The sequence below is a fragment of the Erpetoichthys calabaricus genome, chromosome 13 (genome assembly GCF_900747795.2).
Source record: "Erpetoichthys calabaricus chromosome 13, fErpCal1.3, whole genome shotgun sequence".
NCBI lineage: Eukaryota > Metazoa > Chordata > Cladistia > Polypteriformes > Polypteridae > Erpetoichthys > Erpetoichthys calabaricus.
This window is the reverse complement of record NC_041406.2, coordinates 112,828,846-112,850,563: the sequence shown is the minus strand read 5'-3', so window position 1 is coordinate 112,850,563 and position 21,718 is coordinate 112,828,846. Positions and strand designations below refer to the sequence as shown.

Below are 21,718 nucleotides of genomic sequence, written 5' to 3'. Positions count from 1 at the left end.
CGGTAACTAGAAAAAGCATTACTTGACAATGAAAAAGCTGACTTTAAAGCCGTTTTAGTAACAAAAGAAAAATCAGAATTATCACATAAAAACAATAAAACATGGAAGTTTTAAACATGAAATCACACAACATTCCATACAAATAAATCAATTTTTACAAAAATAAGATCGAAAACAAATCAACCCCCACCCCTGAGAAAGAGAGCTAAGCCAGCAGAGTAAAACTTAAAGCTAGTAAAAATAAGTAAATAGATGGATTAATAAAAATAAATGGAGAAGAAAAAAAAAAAAAAAAGTGGCGAGAACCTGCTTCCTCAGTGCTTTAAAATTTATTTCTAAAATGTTATTGATTAGATCCTGCCAGGTTTTGAAAAGGTTCTGCACAGATCCTCAAAGTATGAATTAGATTTTTTTCCAGTTTCAAACAGTATATAACATCAGTTACCCACTGACTTAGAATAGGAGAGTTAAGATTCTTCCAGTTGTGCAAGATAAGTATATGTGCCAATAGTGTAGTGAAGGCAATCACAGTTTGTTTGTCCTTCACCACTTTAAGCCCATCTGGGAGTACACCATGCTCAGCTATTAATGGATTAGGAGGGATTGTGACACCAAGGCTGTCTGATAGGCATTTAAAGATTTTGGTCTAGAATGATCCAGAAAATATGGTCTAGTGAGGCTGGAACTTGATTGCAATGTTCGCAGGTTGGATCTTGCCCTGGAAAACATTTTGGACAATTTTAAGTGAGACAAATGTACTCAATATTGTAATTTTCAGTTGAATAATTGTATGCTTTGCTCATATGGAGCTCGAGTGAATTCCCCGCATTGCTACCTTCCACTCCTTTTCTGAGATGTTGAGTGAGAGATCCTTTTCCCAATGTCCTCTTGGATCTTTGAAAGGGAGGGACCCTAGAATGGTTTTATATATTGCAGAAATGCTGTCTGAGTCCTCAAGACTGATCAATATTTTTTCCGGCACAAAGGTAGGTGAGGAAAATTGGGCAGGTTCTGTTTAACAAAGTTTCTGATTTGAAGGTAGTGAAAGCAATGTGTTGCTGGAAAGTTAAATTTGGAATGTAATTCTTCGTAGGATGCAAAGACGTTGTCTATGTACAGATCTCTAAGTGATTTAATCCCAAATGTTTTCCAGACAGTCTTCTTTACTATAAATCCTTATATTCTACTGAGTTTAGTCTTTAAATGTGTGCATTATATTTTTATGATCAATGATTTTATCACCATTTGTGTTGGTGATTGCTGGGATTGCTATGCAAACTTCTTGCTTGTGGATTTGTTGAGCTAAGATCTTATTAGCTTCTCTCCATGTTCATAGTAATGATGTCAATTTAAAAATGAGTTGTTCTGTTTCTTTAGTTGTCAAGAGCCTGACTTCTGAATGCACAGCCTGCCTTTTCCTATGAAGAGCCTCATTTGGACACCTGGCATGTTTTTGGTCTATTCTAGTAATTTCGTTGATTAGCTCTGATACCTTCTTGGTTTCCAATTTATTTCTGTGGGAAAGATATGAGATAATCTGTCCTGTCTTTACTTAATAAGTGGGTCTCCTGTAAAAATACTATTTTAGCGTTTAGACCTGTTAGGTGAGAGAATACTTTCTCTATAATTCATGATTCAGGCCTTTAACATTCCAGCTCACAAAGTTAACTGTCCCGTCATGGAAACATTGATTCTGAATTTTGTATGTCATTTTGTAGTCTTAACTGAAAGTAAGACAGCTTTGACCTTAATTTCAATTTTTTCCCAAGAGTTATTGCCATGAAGCCTATTGTTATGTTGGCACTTATCATAAGGATTAAAAGGATAGATTAGATATAGCTTGCTCTCTTTCTCTCCCCCCACCACTCTACTTCTAAAATATAGCTACATATGCTGTAAATACAGAGGCCTAATAGCCAGTGGTGTTGAGCAGAATTTGTAAGACCTGTGGATCACAATGAAAAAGGTTTGATAAGCACCACTCTAGCACAATATTAACACAAAACAAAGATTGGGTTAACATCCCGTTCAAGCATTGTGCACTGAAGTAGATATCAGCTTCTGCAATGCATGTCTTGAGGTAACAGATACAGTTTGAGGGCTCCTGTGTTGTGCACCAGTCCAATAGTCATTTTCTGCAGCATGTCAGTGCCCTCCATAACATTTAGGACAAAGACACATTTTCCCTTGATTTACCTCTGCTATACACTTTAAAATTCCAAATCAAACAATTCAGACGTGATTAAATTACACATTGAAGACTTTCATTTAAGGTTATTTGCACACACAAAGTCCTACAGAAATGTCACCCATGTATATCAGGGCAGCTGGGAAGAAACCCTAGAGAAGACACCTAATGACCTCAGTTCCTGCCTTGTGTATTACAATGACAGGTGGATAGCTGTACACTCAAGTGAAATCTAGAGACTTTTAGGAGTGTAAAGGGTGGTGTAACACACATGCACATAGTCTAAAGGCTTAGCGGAAGGTAAGCAACAGAGACAGGGGTTGATGAGTTGTACTAATACCTTCTCTCCCTTTTTTGCAGGCCTTCAGAAAAAAAAGAAAGGCTAAAACTCCACCTACTTCTGAGATCATACCACGCCCCTTCTTCCGACCTTACTTCCCCCTCCCTGTCCCGCCTCTTCCTCCCAAGAACATATAAAAGAACAAACCCGCCACTTGTCAGTCAGTCATTACTGACTCAGTCTTATATGATTACTCTTGGCTATTATAAATTGCTACTACATTATACTGGGTGGACTACCCAACTATTTATGTTTGTTCTGTTTGTCTTTTTTCACACTGGATAAGGTGCTGTTTGCTAGGGAAACACTGGACAACAATGAGAGCAATAAGAAAGCTCAACTCACCTGCCACCTCTGCGTTGTGAGGAACTCAGGGCCCAACTGCTCCACCGGCTTTTCTCCCGTTCTTCACATGGTTGGTGCCGGCTCAGGTAGGCCTCATCTGAAGTATCTTCCACCTACAAGTTAAAAAGGTATCAGCTAACGACTTCCACACAAACAAATTTTCAGTTCTGTTCATATGTTTCATGTACAGTATGTGGAGGAGAGTTCTAGACATTATACTGCAAATAAAAAAACATTTATTGTAGGAAATCAATTCCAACTCCTATTTTAAAAGCTTGCTTTCATTATAGAGATGCTGATGAAATCACTGGATAAGCAGACAACACAATGCTCACTTGTTCTGCATGTGTTACCTCTGCTGCAAAATGACTTGGTCACTCACCTCATCCGTCTCTGGGTATTCATCCTCTTTTTCCACATAAGTGCGTGGTGGCAGTACACTATCACAATTCAAGTGTCTCCAACTGCAACAAACAGAAAAAGAGAATAATGGAAAACAAAGAGAATGAGCCTGCACAGATATTGTTTACTCTGTTAAGGGGCTCACCTGGGTGTTAGGATCTCCTTGTACTGCAACTTCTCAAATCTAGCTCCGCCTGCCATTGACATTGGTATAACGATGTTATTAATATCAAATGAATTCTCCACTCTCCTCCTCCGGCTTGGCTAAATAATGAAAGAAAACACGATGAGACAACATATGCAATTTTGATACTTTGAACAAAGCCCAGATTCTACACTCACCTGAGAAGACGCAGCAGACAGAGAACTCATCACTGGATCCCCAAAGGCAACTGCTGCAGGCTGTGGCACTTCAGGAGAGGATTTGGGAATGTAAGGACTGAGGCTTCCTGTGCCCCTCTGCAGCTTGTCTGTGCGACTCACACAACCTGCCAATGACAGCACAGTTAATAGCTAAATATGCAATAAAGTTTGAGTAGATTAGAAGAGCTCTATATTGTACAAATTAAATTAATTTTAATTTATATTAATTCTTCTGTTGCACTCAACTAAACCTGCCTTAACCATACACTTAGTGGCCATTTTACAAGGTACACCTATCTAGTACACCAAATTCTGCCCCTGTATGTTGAGTAGAAGTAGAGATTCATCACAAAAGATGACATTTTTCTTATTTTCAACTGCTCAGCTTAGTTGATAACATGCAAAAGACAGAAACTCTCTTCCGCAAACCAAAATTGTAAAGAGTCGTAATTTGAGTATCCATGGTATTTTTATTTGCTTGAATGAATCTCCTCAGACCTGTTTCAAACACAAAACGTTTTCACCCACAGAACTACTGCATACTGGATGTTTTTTTTGTTTATCATTCCACTTTCTGTAAGCTCTAAAGATTGTACTGTATGAAAACCCCAAGAGGAGGTGGTTCATGAAAAGTATCAACTTTATTATTAACAATCATACAATAGTCAAAGATGTAAAGATTATTTCATTAAGCCCATTCTAAAATTTGATCAAAAAACAAACCAATGTCAACATGCTATATACCATATATTGTGTTTCATGAATATTTTTTAAGAGTAGTCTACACTCATTAAGAAATTGGTATCGTTGTGCATGCTTGAAACCATCAAATAACCTTTCTGTTACAAAAGTGACACCAAGATCACCTTCATCCATCACTCTGGAATTTTAATGGGCTTGTGTTATGGCTCAAACACCTACATCCAAGGTGACATTTCACTCCATATAACCAGACAATTTAATGTATTGAAAATAACAGTTAAAGGAGAGTAATTCAGACAGACTTTCTCATCCAAGAAGAATTCTATTACATTGTGACCTGCTTTATATTCATGATCAGTTAATTTACAGGGAATATATAATTTGCCATTTGGCAATGTAGGAAACTCAAGTCCAGTACTGAACTATAGTGTCAGTACACACAGCCCACTCTTCAGCAAGCAGCTCTCTTGCATAGCTACTCTCGAATTGAGAGGGTATCCCTATGGTTCTGTTTTAGAAACTGATAAATATTTCACAGATTTTTTTTTTGAGGCTTTGTCACGAGAGAAAAAGACAGCCTCAGGCTTAATATTAGCACGGAAACGACGACATACATTATTAACCTCTGTGAGGTAAGCAAGATATTCTTATAGTTATTCCATAATAAATGGAAACATATCCTTTTCAGGCCCTGCTTGGCATGATGACAAAGGCAATTTCTAAATACAGGCTAAGAATATAATACAGCAATATAGTAATGTTAAACTTTGTATGTGTTGTTTTTTCCTTCTGTGGCTGAGGTTTGTATTGAAAGATAAAAGGGTAAGTTTTTTATGAGAGATGGAATTCTATTATGATTTTTGGTAGAATTTAAAGTTGAATCATTCTGCATATAAGCTTTTTCGTACTTTGTTCCTTTTGCAATAAGGAAGACTGTTTCAGGGATGCTATTGTTATCGACTCAAACAGTTCTACTCCATGCTTGGGACATAACTAGTCAGAACATAAGCCAAGAAGCAATCTAATTTTTAATAAAATGTTTTGAATATGGATGTTAGCCTATGCAGACTTAACTGAATTTTTGATGTAAAGCTGATATTGTAAAATAGACCTCTGATGGACACAATGTAGAGCCTTTATATTCAAATGTGAATTTCAGGAAGAAAAAAACAATAGTTTTGCATGTAATGGCTTTAGCAAGCTTTAATGACTACACATTTCATGAACCAAATATATCAAAAGTAAAGATACTAAATTTATACTGTCTGCTCCATTATTTCCATTTCAGTAACATATTACACTTACAAGTTAAATGTTTGACTTGGATATAAAATGGATTCAGAAGGCATTCAGTCCCTTTCATTTCCCTGTCATTTTTGCCCATCAATATACACTCCGTTATCCATAATAACAAAATGAAAACAGGTTTTCAGAAAGATTTGCAAATTTATTAAAAAACAAACACTGAAATTCCTGATTCATTACAAGTATTCATATTCTTAATTGGGTAATTTATAGAAGTCACTTTGACAGCAATTACAGCTTTGAGTATTCTTGGGTATCTACAACATTTCTTAAACTATGGGTTATAGACATGTTTGTGAGGGGTTGCCACATGATTGTGTAGTAAACTTAGCCAAGTTCATCCAAGCACACATACTATTTATTGCAGTAGCATGCAAAACAACGGCATTTATGCACCACAGGGAGCTTTTCTAGTTTCTATGGGATGAAAAAAATATTCCCCACAACATCACTTGCCCTCTCACAACCAGTGAAACAATGAAATTGAGATGACTGACAAACAAAGACAAAGACATTATAAAAAGGAGAGGGGAGGGAATTAAACAGACAAGCTTGTGAGGTGATGAGACCACGATACTAGTTTGAAATGTCAAAATGAAATTTCTGAAGTGTTATGAAGAGTGATTGAATACAGTTGGGGTATATATGTTAAAAGCAGCTTCAGTGGCCAGGAACAACTGGTGAATACTTCATTATATGTTCACCATTACAGCATACATTAAATCTAAATCTGTAGCAGAGTTACAAAAATTATGCATTAAGTTTAACATGCCATGGTGAAAAAGAATTCCTTCTCATAACACTGGTTTAAAGTGGTTCAATAAACTTCAGTTTACTAGTAGTGTGACAGACATGTTTGTTGGACCATTGCGAACTATAAGAACACCAGAAAACATCCAAAGGTTGAGACCAGCTGTAGACATTCAGCACAATGTCAGTCAGTAGCATTAAACATTTCAAACTTCATAGTTTACCAAATAAGTCATCAAGATTTATCCTGTCCATATAAAATGCAAATAGTGCATACTTGTTTGAGAAATAATTAAGTTCCTTTTTTTCCCTAGTTTATTGAATTAAGTGAAAAGTGAAATGTTAAAACTATTTACAAACTCATTTAGAAAAATGAATTGTACGGGTGAATGTGAGTGGGAAGAGTGAATGAGTGTGAGAGGAGAAGAGAGAGAGCAAGGGCATGAAGCAGAAGCAGAAGCGGAAGCAAACAATGACCAACGAGGAGATGAAACGCGTCATCGAAGAACTCCAGGCTCTCGACATCCAGATACAGAAACTCCTGTCCAGGTGGAGGCACCTGAGGGATCTGCTGGAAAAATCCTCCCCGACATCAGAAATTGTCAGAGCAAATCGCGGTTCGGTAACATCGACTCCACACTGTGCCGCTCACTTTCAAGGCCAAGTGAGCTTCAACCCCGTGCCTCGTCATCGGAGTGACGACGCCAACGATGAAGAATCTGGCCTGTTTCAGCTATGCAGGCGGGGATTTAAGGCTAGAACACCTCCATTGGCACAGTCAAGCATCTCCACCCAGAACCGATTCGACCCTCTCCGCACCCCCAGTTTGTCTTCAACCCTGGGTGATGTATTTGTGATTGGTGATTCAATCGTAAGAAACCTAAACATCGCATGCCCTAATCAGAAATCTTTTGTCTCTTGTTTTCCCGGTGCTCGTGTCCAGGATGTTATGAGACGTGTGCCGAGAGTCTTCGAGAGGCACAAGAACAGGGCAGTGGGATCCACTGTGATACACGCTGGGGTTAACAACGTGAGACACCGACATTAGGAGATTCTCAAGGTGGACTTAGCAGCACTAATTAAAGCCACGAAGGAGAGGACGACGGCTGCAAGAATTTTCATCTCGGGTCCCTTACCTCTCGTTAGAAGATCAAACAAGTATTACATTCATCTGCTGGTGTTAAACATCTGGCTGAAAGGCCTCTGCGAGAGTCAAAATGTTGGGTTCGCAGACAACTGGAACCTCTTCTGGGAGAGGCCACGTTTCTTCAAGCAGGATGGTCTGCATCCAAATAGATTTGGAGCCCGGGTCCTCTCCAAAATCATCGCTAAGTTAATTCACCTCTCTTGACTCTCTATTTTTACTTCTAACCCCTTCTAAGGATGCCTCACGCCTGGACAAACTGGTGAGAAAGGCAGGCTCTATTGTAGGCATGGAGCTGGACAGTTTGACATCTGTGGCAGAGCAACGGATGCTGAGCAGGCCCCTGTCAATCATGGAGAATCCACCACATCCACTAAACAGTATCATCTCCAGACAGAGGAGCAGCTTCAGCAACAGACTGCTGTCAATGTCCTGCTCCACTGACAGACTGAGGAGATCGTTCCTCCCCCACACTATGCGACTCTTCAATTCCACCCGGGGGGGAGGGTAAACATTAATACAGTATTATACAAAGTTATTGTCTTTTTTATCTGCATTTTTATCAATCTTTAATTTAATATTGTTTTTATAAGTATGCTGCAGCTGGATTATGTGAATTTCCCCTTGGGATTGATTATTTATGTATGTATGTATGTATGTATGTATGTATGTATGTATGTATGTATGTATGTATGTATGTATGTATGTATGTATCTATCTATCTATCTATCTATCTATCTATCTATCTATCTATCTATCTATCTATCTATCTATCTATCTATCTATCTATCTATCTATCTATCTATCTATCTATCTATCGCGATCGATGCATTGGGCACCCCTGCCTTAGATCTTCAAATGAGTGTCGGCTTAGAATTCCAAGAGCTAAACTTAAAAGAAGTGGTGAGGCGGCCTTCTGCTGTTATGCATCTAAAATCTGGAATAGCTTGCCAATAGGAATTCACCAGGCTAATACAGTGGAGCAGTTTAAAACACTGCTAGCTTCCTGATCCTGATGCTCTGTATATTCAATTAATTATCATGATTATTCATGGTGGCTCCAAAATCCGTACTAACCCCTACTTTCTCTTCTGTTCTTTTTCCGGTTTTCTGGGGTGGCAACCTGCGCCACCACCACCCGATGAAAGCACTGTGATGTCCCTACATTGATGGAATAAAGGCCAGAAGTCCACATGACCGTCATCATCAAGTTCTTCCATGAGAACCCTGAATACCATGAGGACTGATTGAGGTAATTTATGTTAGGTAGAATGCCTAGAGGGAGCTGGGCAGTCTCGTGACCTGGAACTCCTGCAGATTTTATTTTCTTCACCAGCCGTCTGGAGTTTTTTTTTTTTTTTTCTCTGTCCTCCCTGGCCATCAGACCTTACTTTTTTCTATGTTAATTAGTGTTCCCTTATTCTAATTTTTATTTATTTTGTATTTTTTTCTCTCTTTCTTCATCATGTAAAGCACTTTGAGCTGCATTATTTGTATGAAAATGTGCTATATAAATAATTTTTGTTGTTGTTGTTGAAGTTAATTTGAAAAATATTATACATATATTAATTAAAACAAGGTAAATAAACTGGATAGGTTAAATGTTTTTGGACTACTTTATTTCATATTTAGTGCCATGAATCAAGTAACTAAGTTAAGTGATTATTCATACATCCCTTTCAAAAATCAGCCTATCCTCACACCACACCGCAATAATGTACAGTATTTCCCTCAGTTTTACTAAAGTATAAAGTAAGCATGGAGACTGGCAGTGATATACCTCAGAAATCTTTTCCCTGTTTTCTGTGATAATTATTGTTTTATTGAGAATATGTTTGCTTCCACTTTTCTATTTCAGTAATATTCATACATGAAATATACTTGAAAGGAAAGAAAATAAATTACTTTTTTATTTTTTTAATGTCTGGCCAATGCTATGTCTATTCATGACCCCAATGTCATTATAACACTCCTCTTTTGGGGTCCCAGATTGGTAGAGATTTTCATGCTTGGATCATCAGATTAAAAATTTAAGAACTCCTGCTCTACAAGTTTGCACACACAGATTTGGGCAGTTTGATTCTTTCTGGCATTTCCTTTCAAGCTCTATTAGAATAGGTAGAAAGCATCTTTAAGCTGCCATCTTCAGTTCTCTCCATAGATGTTCTATGGGGTTTAACGTTAGGCTTTGGCTGGGCCAGTCAGAGTCTTGTCCCAGAGCCAGTTACTCCTGCGTTGTCCTGACTATATACTTTGGATCGTTCTCATGCTGAAAGATAAACAATTACCCCAATCTGAGGTCATATTCACTCCTGAGTAGGGTTTCCTCAAGTAACTCTTAGTATTTGTCTGCATTCTGAGCCTAATGCTACAATACACACTGATGGGATTAGAAAATGTATGAATGGATGGTTGCATGGAGAAAAAAAGCTAAAAATAAAACATTTGTTAATATAGATTTGTATTGTGTACTATAAGAACACCTGCAAACTTCTGTGTGTAAACTTTTTGTCACAACCAACATCTTCTACTCCTTCCTAAAACTCTAATGGGTTCTGCACCAGTCATGCAGGCTATATATAACTTCCAGTACATAAGAACTCCTTTGAATGCTAAACCAGCTGCCTAAAGTAAGATAGAATGATCTCCAGCCTCAAAAAAACAAAACAAAACTCAATGACACTTACTGGAAGGGAGAGGGGTGGAATGTATCTTCCGAACAGGAGTAACGGTCCTCTCCATGGTGAGGTTGGTCTGGAAGTCTAAAGTGGGCTGCCAGCTGTCCAAGCGATGCCGGAGAGGATGTTCAGTGTTGTTCTTATTGTGAGGCAGCTCTGGAAACAAACAAAAAAAAAGACAGTCAAAGAGAGTACAAGAGAAAGCTGACGTAGCAGATCAGAAAGCTGCCTAATTCAGATATTTTTTTGTAATCGCAACTTTTTACTAGCATCCATATATGCCATCCACACAAAGTGAAATGCAAACCTGTCTCAGTTTATCAATAGGCTCTCTGGCAAGTTCTAAAGACCAGGACAACTTCTGCTATCTACACTGATGGATACATTCCTTAAACTCCCAATATTCTTTTGGATTGGAAAGCACTGCGGGCACAAAAATGACCTTTTATAGAGGTAGCAACCACTATATAACACATAGAACCGATGAGTCCTAAAAGTCTAATCTTCAAGTCATTTCATCATATAATGAAATATGCTACGAGTGACAGTGTCAAATAGTGTTTCTGAAATTGTTTGACTGATGCCAATTTTTGTTGACAAAATGATTATCAGCTTACAAAGATGGTGCCCTTCTCCTGCTTTACACTTCCTCTGACATTTCACACCAAAGCCCTACAGTTCTATATGCTACTCTTTCACCAAATGATCCAGCCCACAGCACTGAACTTGTGTCCCATGCTGCAAATTGTCAAGTTGGATCCCCCACACACTTGGTACCATCCATTGGCTGAACTTTATTTTTTTAAGACTACTATTTCACATCCACCAAAGGAACTAACTATAGTTTACGCTTTTTGTGCATTACAATAAAATATTATCTTATATTGTCTATTAATTTGAAGTTTCCTGATAAAACTCACTTTAAAGATTTTACAAGCTGCTTTGTATAAGGGTGCCTGCTAAATGAATATTAAAGTGTAGGAAATAAATACAGATCGTTGCAATGCAACATTTACAACATTCAGTTGTTTCACTTGTAAACAAATGAAAAACTCAAAATGCCTTAATTTACATAAAAGAGATGGGTAGGGAACATTACGTCTTCTTATATCTGGAAATTCACAAAGCTAATAAATGGCTTTTCATGGCTACATTTTAGTTGTATTTTTATTAGTCTATATGGGCATTGAATTATTAATTCTCTTATGGGTTCTGCAATGCTGTACTAATCTATGCAATTCTCAGCTGTCTTTTCTGGTTCTTCTGTGGTGACAATCTACGCTGTCACCAACACCTGATCAAGGAACCATGCTGTCCCCTGTATTTATGGATTGAATGGCAGGTGTCCCAGATGTCCATATGACCATCATCATCATGGGAGAAGCACATATCAGTTCAGACCAACATCAATCCATAATTGTTCAGGCTACTTAAGCCCACCAGTAGCCCAGATGCAACCCATTATAGTGAGAAGTCAATGGCAAACACCATACTGAACACTATGAAAAAAGCCCCTTCTTGTTGCAAAACAATCTAGAGATCTTTACTTAGAAAGGTGTTGGCATAAAAACTGTGACAGTACTACCAAGGTCTTATTCCTGTAGGGTTTCTTAATCTATACAGATACTGCAAAATTTCTAGCATCCATACAGACAAACTGTGCTGTGATGGGTTATACTGAGCAAAATGTTTCATGAAGATGAATAATATGGCCTTTATCAACAACATGGCATTGCGCTGCAGTGGTACAAGTGTTCCAAGATAACTGTTACACAGATTTGTCCAGATATTGCTTAATTGATGGAAGGTCCAAATCATAGAAAAACCTTAACATGAGGGGGCATTTAAACCTAATTAATTAAATAGCAAACCAATATTGAAGAGACCCAGAACAGTTTTCCAATACACTGGACCAATAATTCAATGTGTAACCACATAGCACATACAAAAGATAAAAGGTACAATGTCTTAGTCATAAGTCTCAATTCTAGTTAAACTCACTGGCAGATGAAGGGATGGAGGGGGTGGTTCTATGGCAGCTGGACCGACTGGATTCGGAGACTTTCTTTTTGAGCTGAGAGAGGCGGACACCCCCATGTTTTTGATGCCATTGTCCCTCTTCCTTATGTCGGTGAAGCCGTGCACTCTGTTCCCCAAGGAGAGATTTTGCAGTATGACTGGTTTCTTGTGTACGGCCTTCCAAGAGCAGGTGCAGAGGGCAATCTGTGAAAAGCAGAACTAAGTGAGAAGATGTTTTTTCACCTGACCTGTCGTGTGTTCGGAGGCAATTAAATATTGATGCCACAAAGACAACAATATGTATGCGGTCAGTATAACACCAGCCTTGCATATAACCTAGTGGGAAAGTAGAAAATCAATTCCCATTTGCACATCTGTTTAATTTTCTCACTGGCGCTGATAAACAGGTTTAAAATGAAATATGGATTAGTAGCTATTGCGCTGCACTGTCAAGCACAAACGTGATTGTTTGACACCACTAAAACACTGTATGACCTAAGTGACTTTTCTGGAGCAGGTTAATAGGATAGATGGATAAATTGTTAATGAAAACAACTTTACTATTCTTAAGTTGATTTAAGTTTATTTAATCTGTATAGTCCAGGAATTCACTATGTGGTGATGTAGTGAAGCACTGGACTTTGGAAGTCACAAACCTGGGACCACTAACTACAAGTTAGCCACAAATCTGTAAAGTCATACTACTGTATGAGCCTTATTAGGCTGGCTCTCATCTCCTAGCCCCCAACTCCTATGTGTCCCTGAATCGCTTCAGAATCAAAGGCATCCAATGACCCTGATTTAACCATAATAAAATTATACTTCCGACATTTCAAACCCAAAAACTGAATATCACAGGAAGCCTAATCAGCCAAACAAAGGTAGTATACACAAATGTAGCCAAGCTACATGTGCTTGCTTGCTGGGAAAGCCTGTTTACAAGAGGGTGTGTGGTAGTCACTAGTCACCAACCTTGTTCTGCATCAGGTTATCCCTCTACATGTGTTTGTCCAACTCACTTTATAGATTAGTTACTGTAAAAAAAAAAAAAATAGTACCCTTCCCCAATCACACCCAAAGTAGAATTTTGGCTGTGCATACTTTATGCACATATATAAATTGCACATATGCTATATAGTCTTGTACACTAGGGACTATATGTTTACACTCAAGGAACAATACGAACCATTCAGATGTACTCACCATTGAAAAATGATAGCACAGGGTGGAAGGAAGGATCAAGGGAAGCTGCTCGCTCTTTAATGCTCCGAGACTTCTGGTCGGAGGTTTGTGAGGAGAGGCTACGCTCACCCCAACCAATACACACTGAGGGTGGTTCACAGTTGCACTGCAGTGACACTGACTATAAAGAAAATATAAAAGGTTTCAGAGGAAAAAATCTGCACCAGAATGTTTAAACTACTATACTGAAGAAAACTTTAATGTATAGTCCTAAAACTACATTTATTGGTAAATATGAGGTGTGATGCGAAAAATAAAAAGAGAAATTTGGCATTATGCTGCTCTGGGAAATGTTGTATGCACAGGGTTCTCTATGATTAACTAGGGATAATTAAACTAAATTGGAATTATGAGGCTTATGTTTGGGAGGGTGAACGTGATATTTCTGCTTCTGTAGCCTTCAGGTAAATGGTGTAGTGGAGCTACTGAAAGAAATGGAGCACTCGCTGTACTGTTGGCAAACTGAAGTGATCTGTCCTGGACTTTATATGGGCTCAAATTTTGGCTTACACTGCACTTGGGAAGCCATGGTAATGCAGGTTTAAAAGAGTATTGAGACAGGCATCTGAGGAACCCATACAACAAAAGATTGAAGGTTAAAAGGATCAAGTTTAATTAGAACTATGCTTCATGTTTGCCTGCTAGATGCTCTTTGTGAAAAGGCAAATGGTGCTGCACCTTGGCACGAAGATGGGGGGTTGCTCCAACACGAACCAGTTTGCGGCGCTGGTGCCGCCACAGGGGTCGAACTCTAGCTGCCACACAGCTGCTGTCAAGGGCAGAAGGGTTAGCAACTTGGATTTCCGGCCACTGCTGCTTCTTCCTGAGAACATCTGATGTAACATCCCACTGTTCTGGGGAATACGAAAGGGAGCTAAAGAGACAAAAAGGAATCAGACAGAACAGAATCATTGAAACACTCTAATCATAATCACTAAGAAAACCGGATGCTTCCAGGGTAGAAAGACTTGATGTTTAAAGGTGGTGAGCACTGGCTCTCTCTGCAGTGCTGTCTACATCTAGAGAAATGAGCTGTGACAGGCAGTAGGCTGGACCTCCACTGTAGCATCTCTACATACAAGGCAAGCAATTTACCTTGTAATACTAAGCAGGCAAATTATAAAGAGTTTTAAAACACACAGCAAAGCATCGTAAAATTAACAGGATGTACACAGTGTAGTTTACATATTTGTATTCTGTATATTTGGATACTGCAGACTGAAAGGGATTTTCAGTATTATGTCCATGGTGGTCTTCAGCCCATCACCTTATGAAGGAATAACCAGTAGGTAAGACGAATGTTTTGAAATCCTGCAAGACAGTTCATATGCACAAGTTCAATAGAAGATTAATTTAGTACTGAAATTAATTGCAAAAATGCTGGGCTGACTTGTAAAAGACTGGTTCAGTAATAATTTCGTCACAAATTCTGAATGATGTGCTTCATCTGAAATGGCTCAAATTTTAAAAATTTAGGAAATCAGTTAACATTATCTATGGAACTTTTTTTCAGTCATCTCCATCAGTTAACCAGGGAATTGATGCACCCATAGGTAAATAGGAATCACAAGAATGGTTGAGAGAGTGGCCAACCATATAAGTGAACTGATTGTCTGAAGTTTAAAAGTCACATGTTAACAAAAACTGAATCTACGTTTATGCGTCTGCGGGAGTCAACCCAGCTCCTAGTTTATGGTAGTTTGTAGATGAGGAATAGTGAATTTTTGTCAGTATATAGTGAGCAGAGAGACACAAAGGTTAAAAAAGGATGCTAGAAAATAGTACACCTACAAGCACTCCTGAACAGTGAAACAAGATAGGAAATGACGGCATGGTGCTTTTGGGGACTTAGTTCATCAACCTAAAAGTTGGAGTACTTAAACATTTTTAGTTATATTATTAAAAGAGTCAGTTATCATGTTTTTGCTTAATAGATATTTTTGTAACAATGAGTCTTCTCCAGAAGCAACAGTGATAACAGAACGCAATTAGATGTGTTAGCAGACTAACAATTTTATAAACGTAACACTTTTCAAAGATGTACCTGATGGACATTTAAAATCTCTTTTGATGTTTTAAGATAAAATTCTTGGATGGTTTAGACCAATTAATTACAGCATCAGAGAAATAATGAATCATTATGATAAACAGGTAATGGAGTCATGAGGTTGTTTTTAGTATAACTCAAATACGGAGCATATATGAGTGGTCCAAGCTTACAGAGGGATGTGTACATCATTTTTGTCCCATTCATTTTTCTGTAAGATTTCTAAATTTTTGTAAATAGTGGAAAAAAAAAAAACAAAAACAAAAAACACACTAAGTATTTACGATTAACTTACCTCAGCTGACATACCAGAGCTGCAACTTGCACACACAAACCCCTCCTCCTGGGGCCTCATTTATAACACCTTGTATAGAATTCACACTAATAAATGGCGTACAGACAAAACTAGAAATGCATGTACGCACAAGAAAATTCAGATGCATAAAACTGCGCAAGCAAAGTTCTACCCACTTTTGCTTTATAAATCCCATATCAACATGAATTTTAATGCACATGCACAAACATACAGCCCACCCCGACTCCTTCCAGAATTTTGCCTATTTGAATATGAAATCAATATAAATAGTCCCTTCCATTGAGTGTTTTGTTAAATGACAATGGCACGTGTAAAATGGTAACAGCACATGTAAAAAAGAAGAATTTCAGGGAATGCAGAACAGAGAGCTCCTGCTCAGTGAAGTGAAAAACATACTATTTAATGGCTTAAGCAGTGGTATAAGCAACAAAAGGAAATTGATGGAGTGGCACAGTGTGGCGGAGGCAATCCAAAATTGAAGTTCTGAAAGTCGCAAAGTGTCCAAAATAAAAAAAGGAAGTGGTCCGATATCAATCTTGATGTGAAGAGGTGAGTCGCAGCCCAACGTCTGAGTGTCATCACCACTGGAGGAGGTGGCAGAATTCTGGGGGGGGTCTCACTGTTTGAGCAGCGAGTTGCTGCAATCATTGCCTAGACATTCATAACCAGCATGTTAAAGTTGCTCAGTCAGTGGGCTGGTAAGCTGGGTGAGAAGCCACTCGTGATGACCAAGAAACACCCAAATGGTCAGCCAGTTCACGCTGAAAAGCTCCTGAGGCTAAAAACTCAAGGGTGGACAGAGCTTGCAAAGGAACAGGTAGAGAACAATTCCTTAAAGTATGCCTTTGTAAAGCTGACTCCAGTTCAGTGTACAGCTTTTAGACGATAGCACTGGAAATCTAAATCAACTTAGAAGCTAGTTATCGTCAAGAGACAAGAAATCAGTATGATCTCTAAATACTGGACTCTCTACCACTCTGGAGTTGCCCCCAGTAAGAGGCGCCGAGCGGGTGTGGGCATACTTATTGCCCCCCGACTTGGAGCCTGTTCATTGGCGTTTACCCCAGTGGACGTGAGGGTAGACTCCCTCCGCCTTCGGGTGGGGGGATGGGTCCTAACTGTTGTTTGTGCGTATGCACCGAACAGCGGTTTGGAGTACCCACCCTTTTTGGAGTCCCTGGAGGGGGTGCTAGAGGGCTTACCTTCTGGAGACTCCCTCATTCTGCTGGGAGACTTCAATGCTCACGTGGGCAATGACAGTGAGACCTGGAAGGGCGTGATTGGGAGGAATGGCCCCCCCGATCTGAACCTGAGCGGTGTTTTGTTATTGGACTTCTGTGCTTGTCACGGATTGTCCATAACGAACACCATGTTCAAGGTACACTTGGCACCAGGACACCCTAGGCCTCAGTTCGATGATCGACTTTGTGGTCATGTCGTCAGACCTGCAGCCACATGTCTTGGACACTCGGGTGAAGACAGCTCTATACCCTTAGCAGGGTCCTGGAGGGTGCTTGAGAGTTTGCCCAACCAGTCTACATGTATTTTGTGGACTTGGAAAAGGCGTTCGACTGTGTCCCTCGGGGAATCCTGTGGGGGGTACTCTGAGAGTATGGGGTACCTGACCCCCTGATAAGGGCTGTTCGGTCCTTGTACGATCGGTGTCAGAGCTTGGTCCGCATTGCCGGCAGTAAGTCGAACTCATTTCCAGTGAGAGTTGAACACCGCCAGGGCTGCCTTTTGTCACCGATTCTGTTCATAACTTTTATGGACACAATTTCTAGGCGCAGCCAGGGCATTGAGGGGGTCCGGTTTGGTGGACTCAGGATTGGGTCACCACTTTTGGCAGATGATGTTGTCCTGTTTGCTTCATCAGGCCATGATCTTCAGCTCTCTCTGGATCGGTTCGCAGCCGAGTGTGAAGCGGCTGGGATGGGAATCAGCACCTCCAAATCCGAGACCATGGTCCTCAGCCGAAAAAGGGTGGAATGCCCTCTCATGGCTGGGAGCGAGATCCTGCCCCAAGTGGAGGAATTCAAGTATCTCGGGATCTTGTTCACGAGTGAGGGAAGAATGGAGTGTGAGATTGATAGGCGGATCGGTGCAGCATCCGCAGTGATGCAGGCTCTGCATCAGTCTGTCGTGGTGAAAAAGGAGCTGAGCCACAAGGCAAAGCTCTCAATTTACCAGTCGATCTACGTTCCTACCCTCACCTATGGTCATGAGCTATGGGTAGTGACCGAAAGAACAAGATCGCGAATACAAGCGGCTAAAATGAGTTTCCTCCGTAGGGTGTCTGGGCTTTCCTTTAAAGATAGGGTGAGAAGCTCAGTCATCCGGGAGGGGCTCAGAGTAGAGCCGCTGCTCCTCCGCATCGAGAGGAGTCAGATGAGGTGGCTCGGGCATCTGATCAGGATGCCTCCTGGACGCCTCCCTGGTGAGGTGTTCCAGGCATGTCTAACAGGGAGGAGGCCCCGGGGAAAACCCAGGACATGCTGGAGGGACTATGTCTCTCGACTGGCCTGGGAACGCCTTGGGATTCTCCCGGAAGAGCTAGAAGAAGTGGCCGGGGAAAGGGAAGTCTGGGCACCTCTGCTAAAGCTGCTGCCCCCGCGACCCGATCTCGGATAAGCGGAAGAGGACGGCTGGATGGATGTTTTGTTTCTATTCAAAGAAATCTACCAAACTGTGACCCAATTAAACGGAAGAGCTAGAAGAAGTGGCCGGGGAAAGGGAAGTCTGGGCATCTCTGCTCAAGCTGCTGCCCCCGCGACCCGATCTCGGGTAAGCGGAAGAGGATGGATGGATGGATGGATGGATGTTTTGTTTGTATTCAAAGAAATTTACCAAACTGTGACCCAATTATGCCTTTAACTATTTTTCAGTGCATATTCATCTTAGGTAAAATATGATAAAATTTAGAAATAGGACTGTACATCTGGGAATAAAGCAGGCTATGACCAATGAACATTTCGTCTGTTGACCTTGCAATTAATAAATGCTACCAGTGGACCATCGCGCAGGGCTACCAGCTTTAATAGTGATTGGCTAGCCAGGAGAGGACTGATGTTAAACTGCTGGATGGTTATTACTAGCATTCTAGCAGCTACAATTTGCTGATGAGCTGCTAACTATTGAGCGGCCAGCCTCCAGCAAGCCAACAGTGAGTCACTGACTGAAAACTCTCGGCTTGCTGCTGTACCCCAGGTGTAGGTTCACTGACAATCTGCTTACTGGCGGTGTGCTGTCTATTTTGGGACAGATGCTTGCTTACTGGGATGCACTCTATTCTAATTCCTGCATTTTTGATATCTTCTAACAATGCTATAGCAGCCATGGTAGTTGGAATAGTATGGCCATTCCATGCACTATTATATTGCTACTGTTTGATTACAATCAAGTGAATTAAATTTGTAAACGATATGCAATTAAATCGGTATATTTCATAAAGTCAATGTCATGGATGCAGATCTAAAACCACATAGGTTTAGATTTGATACATCTTGAATTAAGCGTGGAAATGGGCATACGCAATGTTTTTATGTGTATGCACCTGTTCATAATACATGAGGCCACTGGTGTTTGACTAACTTATACTGGGGATCCTTTTGCCATCTGGAGCGGCTTTTGAACGAGTAAAAGAAGAAATTTACAAAATAAACAAGCTGAAGTAACTGCTCTCAAGGTAAAATTGAAACAGTAAACTAATCCAGAATTGAAGTCACACAGAATGTTTCTTTGTCTTCAGACAGAACAGTTAGAAAATTTGGCAATGCTTTTCAATGGTAACTTTTGAAATTTCTAAATTATGTACAGTGTACTCATTATCAGATATTCCAATGAAAAATTAACTTTCCAGACAAAATTAATTTAAACATTATTTATTAACTGAGAGCCAAGTTGTTTCATTTGAGCAGACAGATGGACAGACAGACAAGACATGGCGATTACAGTTGGTGTTTTTTGTATTATATACACTTGCAACTAAAAGCTGAGATGGACAAAACTAGCAAATGCTAAGTGGAACGGAATAATCTTACTCAGCTATGTTAATACAAATGTGGCCTAAATTTAAGGTAACGTAAGGTGACTACCACACTTAAATAGATTCACATGTTCCATATGACTGATTATAATAAAAAACCCAGTCACTGGGCAGGCACGTTAACCTGGGCCAAGCATAGAATTGTATAACATAGGTCAAACACTGACCTGTGCAGGGCTCCATTTGGTGGACAAGGAGGTACAGGAGTCCTGGAGGAGGCAAAGGTAGTCCCTGAGCAGCTGGATGAAAACACACTGTCCAGTGAATGGACTGAATGAGAAGTCTGAAAGAGAAAATAAAGAACACATTACACATGAAGGAGAAGTAAAAGAACAACATAATCTATTTGGAACAAGGAGCTTGAGTTGCATCCAAGGAAACTTATGCAGATCGTGAAATCCTTTGTTAGGGTGTAACATGACACCAGTGTGACTGAAATCCCAACCCAATAAACAGAAAAAGAAGAGAACAAGTACAAACAACAAAGCTGATGCTTACCTGGTGATTGAGGCCATGTATGAGATGAAGGGCACTGGGAAGATGGGGCGGCGCGTGGCACAGTTCATCGGAGGATGGAGCCTCACCCAGGACCACGGGCACCTGGCCAAAGACAAGGTAGGAAAGTGAGTCTGCATATCAGCAGCAACACAAGCGCATCCCACCTCTCCCACTAACTTCACTGTCTCAGCCAGGAACCACAGTCCAAATCGTCCACTCCAGCTTCACAACACAGCCACACTGTTAAAATAGTGGTCCATAAAGCAGTGTTCTCCCTGCAGCAAGTCAGAGTGCTGTACCTTGCTGGTGCGGGTGTGCCTGCAGAGCTCCGTTTGCTGGCGAATGCGATATTCCAAGTCAGACACTTGGGCCTGGAGCCATGCCCATCGACTGCCTAAGGCTGCTCTTTGTTCTGCCCATTGCCACTCGCTTGGCATGACCTGCACAGATAAAGGAGGGAGCAAAGGAAGACAGCAGTCACCATTTCTGCCAATGCCAAATGAGGTCAAAATTAACTGCATTGGACCCTTGCGATCCAATTTAAAACCAACTGTACAATGTTACTTTGAAAGCTTTAATTTCTCATCATACAATGTAGGTCTAAAAGATACACTGTTTTAAACAACTTGTGATAAAACAAGCATCTCAAATCAACACCCATAAATGAGACTGTGATTGAAATCCCAAACCATTCTGTCGTTAAAGGGACAGGGAGCAGAAGGTGTGCACAGCAAAACTGAGTATCTGTTACCGTCAGTTGACAGCAAAAAATTCAATACTGGCACATGAAAATTAGCTTTGGTACTTTCGGTTGAAAAGTGACACATAAAAAGAGTTAAAACCAGAGCCTCTTCAACTTTATATTATATATATGGTACAGTTTTTCACAAAATAATTTACATTACATTACACCCCCACAGTTTAATAAGTGAAAGATGCAGAGTGGGAGTTTGCAACTGTGAGAAGTCCAGCATCAAATATCTGAGGGTTCTCATGGTTTTATGCAGGGTGTACTTTAACAACAGGACTTCTGGGGTGGAAGAATACAAACCTTGACCTTAAATGCAAGGAGTTTACAAAGAGAATCTACAGCTAATTAAAGCACATTTTTAAATGAGATTTCACTCCTTACAGTGAAGCATATGCTCCATGGTCATTTAACCCTGTGTCACACATTCTACTTTCAATCGAATACTATGAAACATAATCAAAATTACATGAAAACACACATATTATTTACAGACATATGCAGCTATATAAGAACTGCCTGGTTAAATGCATCAAACGTCATAAAAAAAAAAAATCTTATTCAAAGGTACAAACTGACAATTGAA

The 21,718-nt window shown here is 40.0% G+C and overlaps 1 protein-coding gene across 1 annotated transcript in view; it reads right to left on the bottom strand.

Annotated features, from left to right (window-relative positions):
* The window catches only part of LOC114663617 (KAT8 regulatory NSL complex subunit 1-like), a 33,439-nt gene extending 12,596 nt beyond the window's left edge, over positions 1-20,843 (bottom strand). The window contains exons 1-11 of the mRNA XM_028817478.2: positions 20,684-20,843; positions 20,385-20,486; positions 20,054-20,169; positions 14,157-14,352; positions 13,440-13,599; positions 12,219-12,440; positions 10,227-10,373; positions 3,618-3,763; positions 3,421-3,539; positions 3,256-3,337; positions 2,874-2,986 (exon numbers count right to left, since the gene is read on the bottom strand). Coding sequence (XP_028673311.2) covers positions 2,874-2,986; positions 3,256-3,337; positions 3,421-3,539; positions 3,618-3,763; positions 10,227-10,373; positions 12,219-12,440; positions 13,440-13,599; positions 14,157-14,352; positions 20,054-20,169; positions 20,385-20,486; positions 20,684-20,821 — 1,541 coding nt within the window. The 5' untranslated portion in view covers positions 20,822-20,843. The remainder of the gene's footprint in view (positions 1-2,873; positions 2,987-3,255; positions 3,338-3,420; positions 3,540-3,617; positions 3,764-10,226; positions 10,374-12,218; positions 12,441-13,439; positions 13,600-14,156; positions 14,353-20,053; positions 20,170-20,384; positions 20,487-20,683) is intronic.
* Between the last annotated feature and the right edge of the window lie 875 nt (positions 20,844-21,718).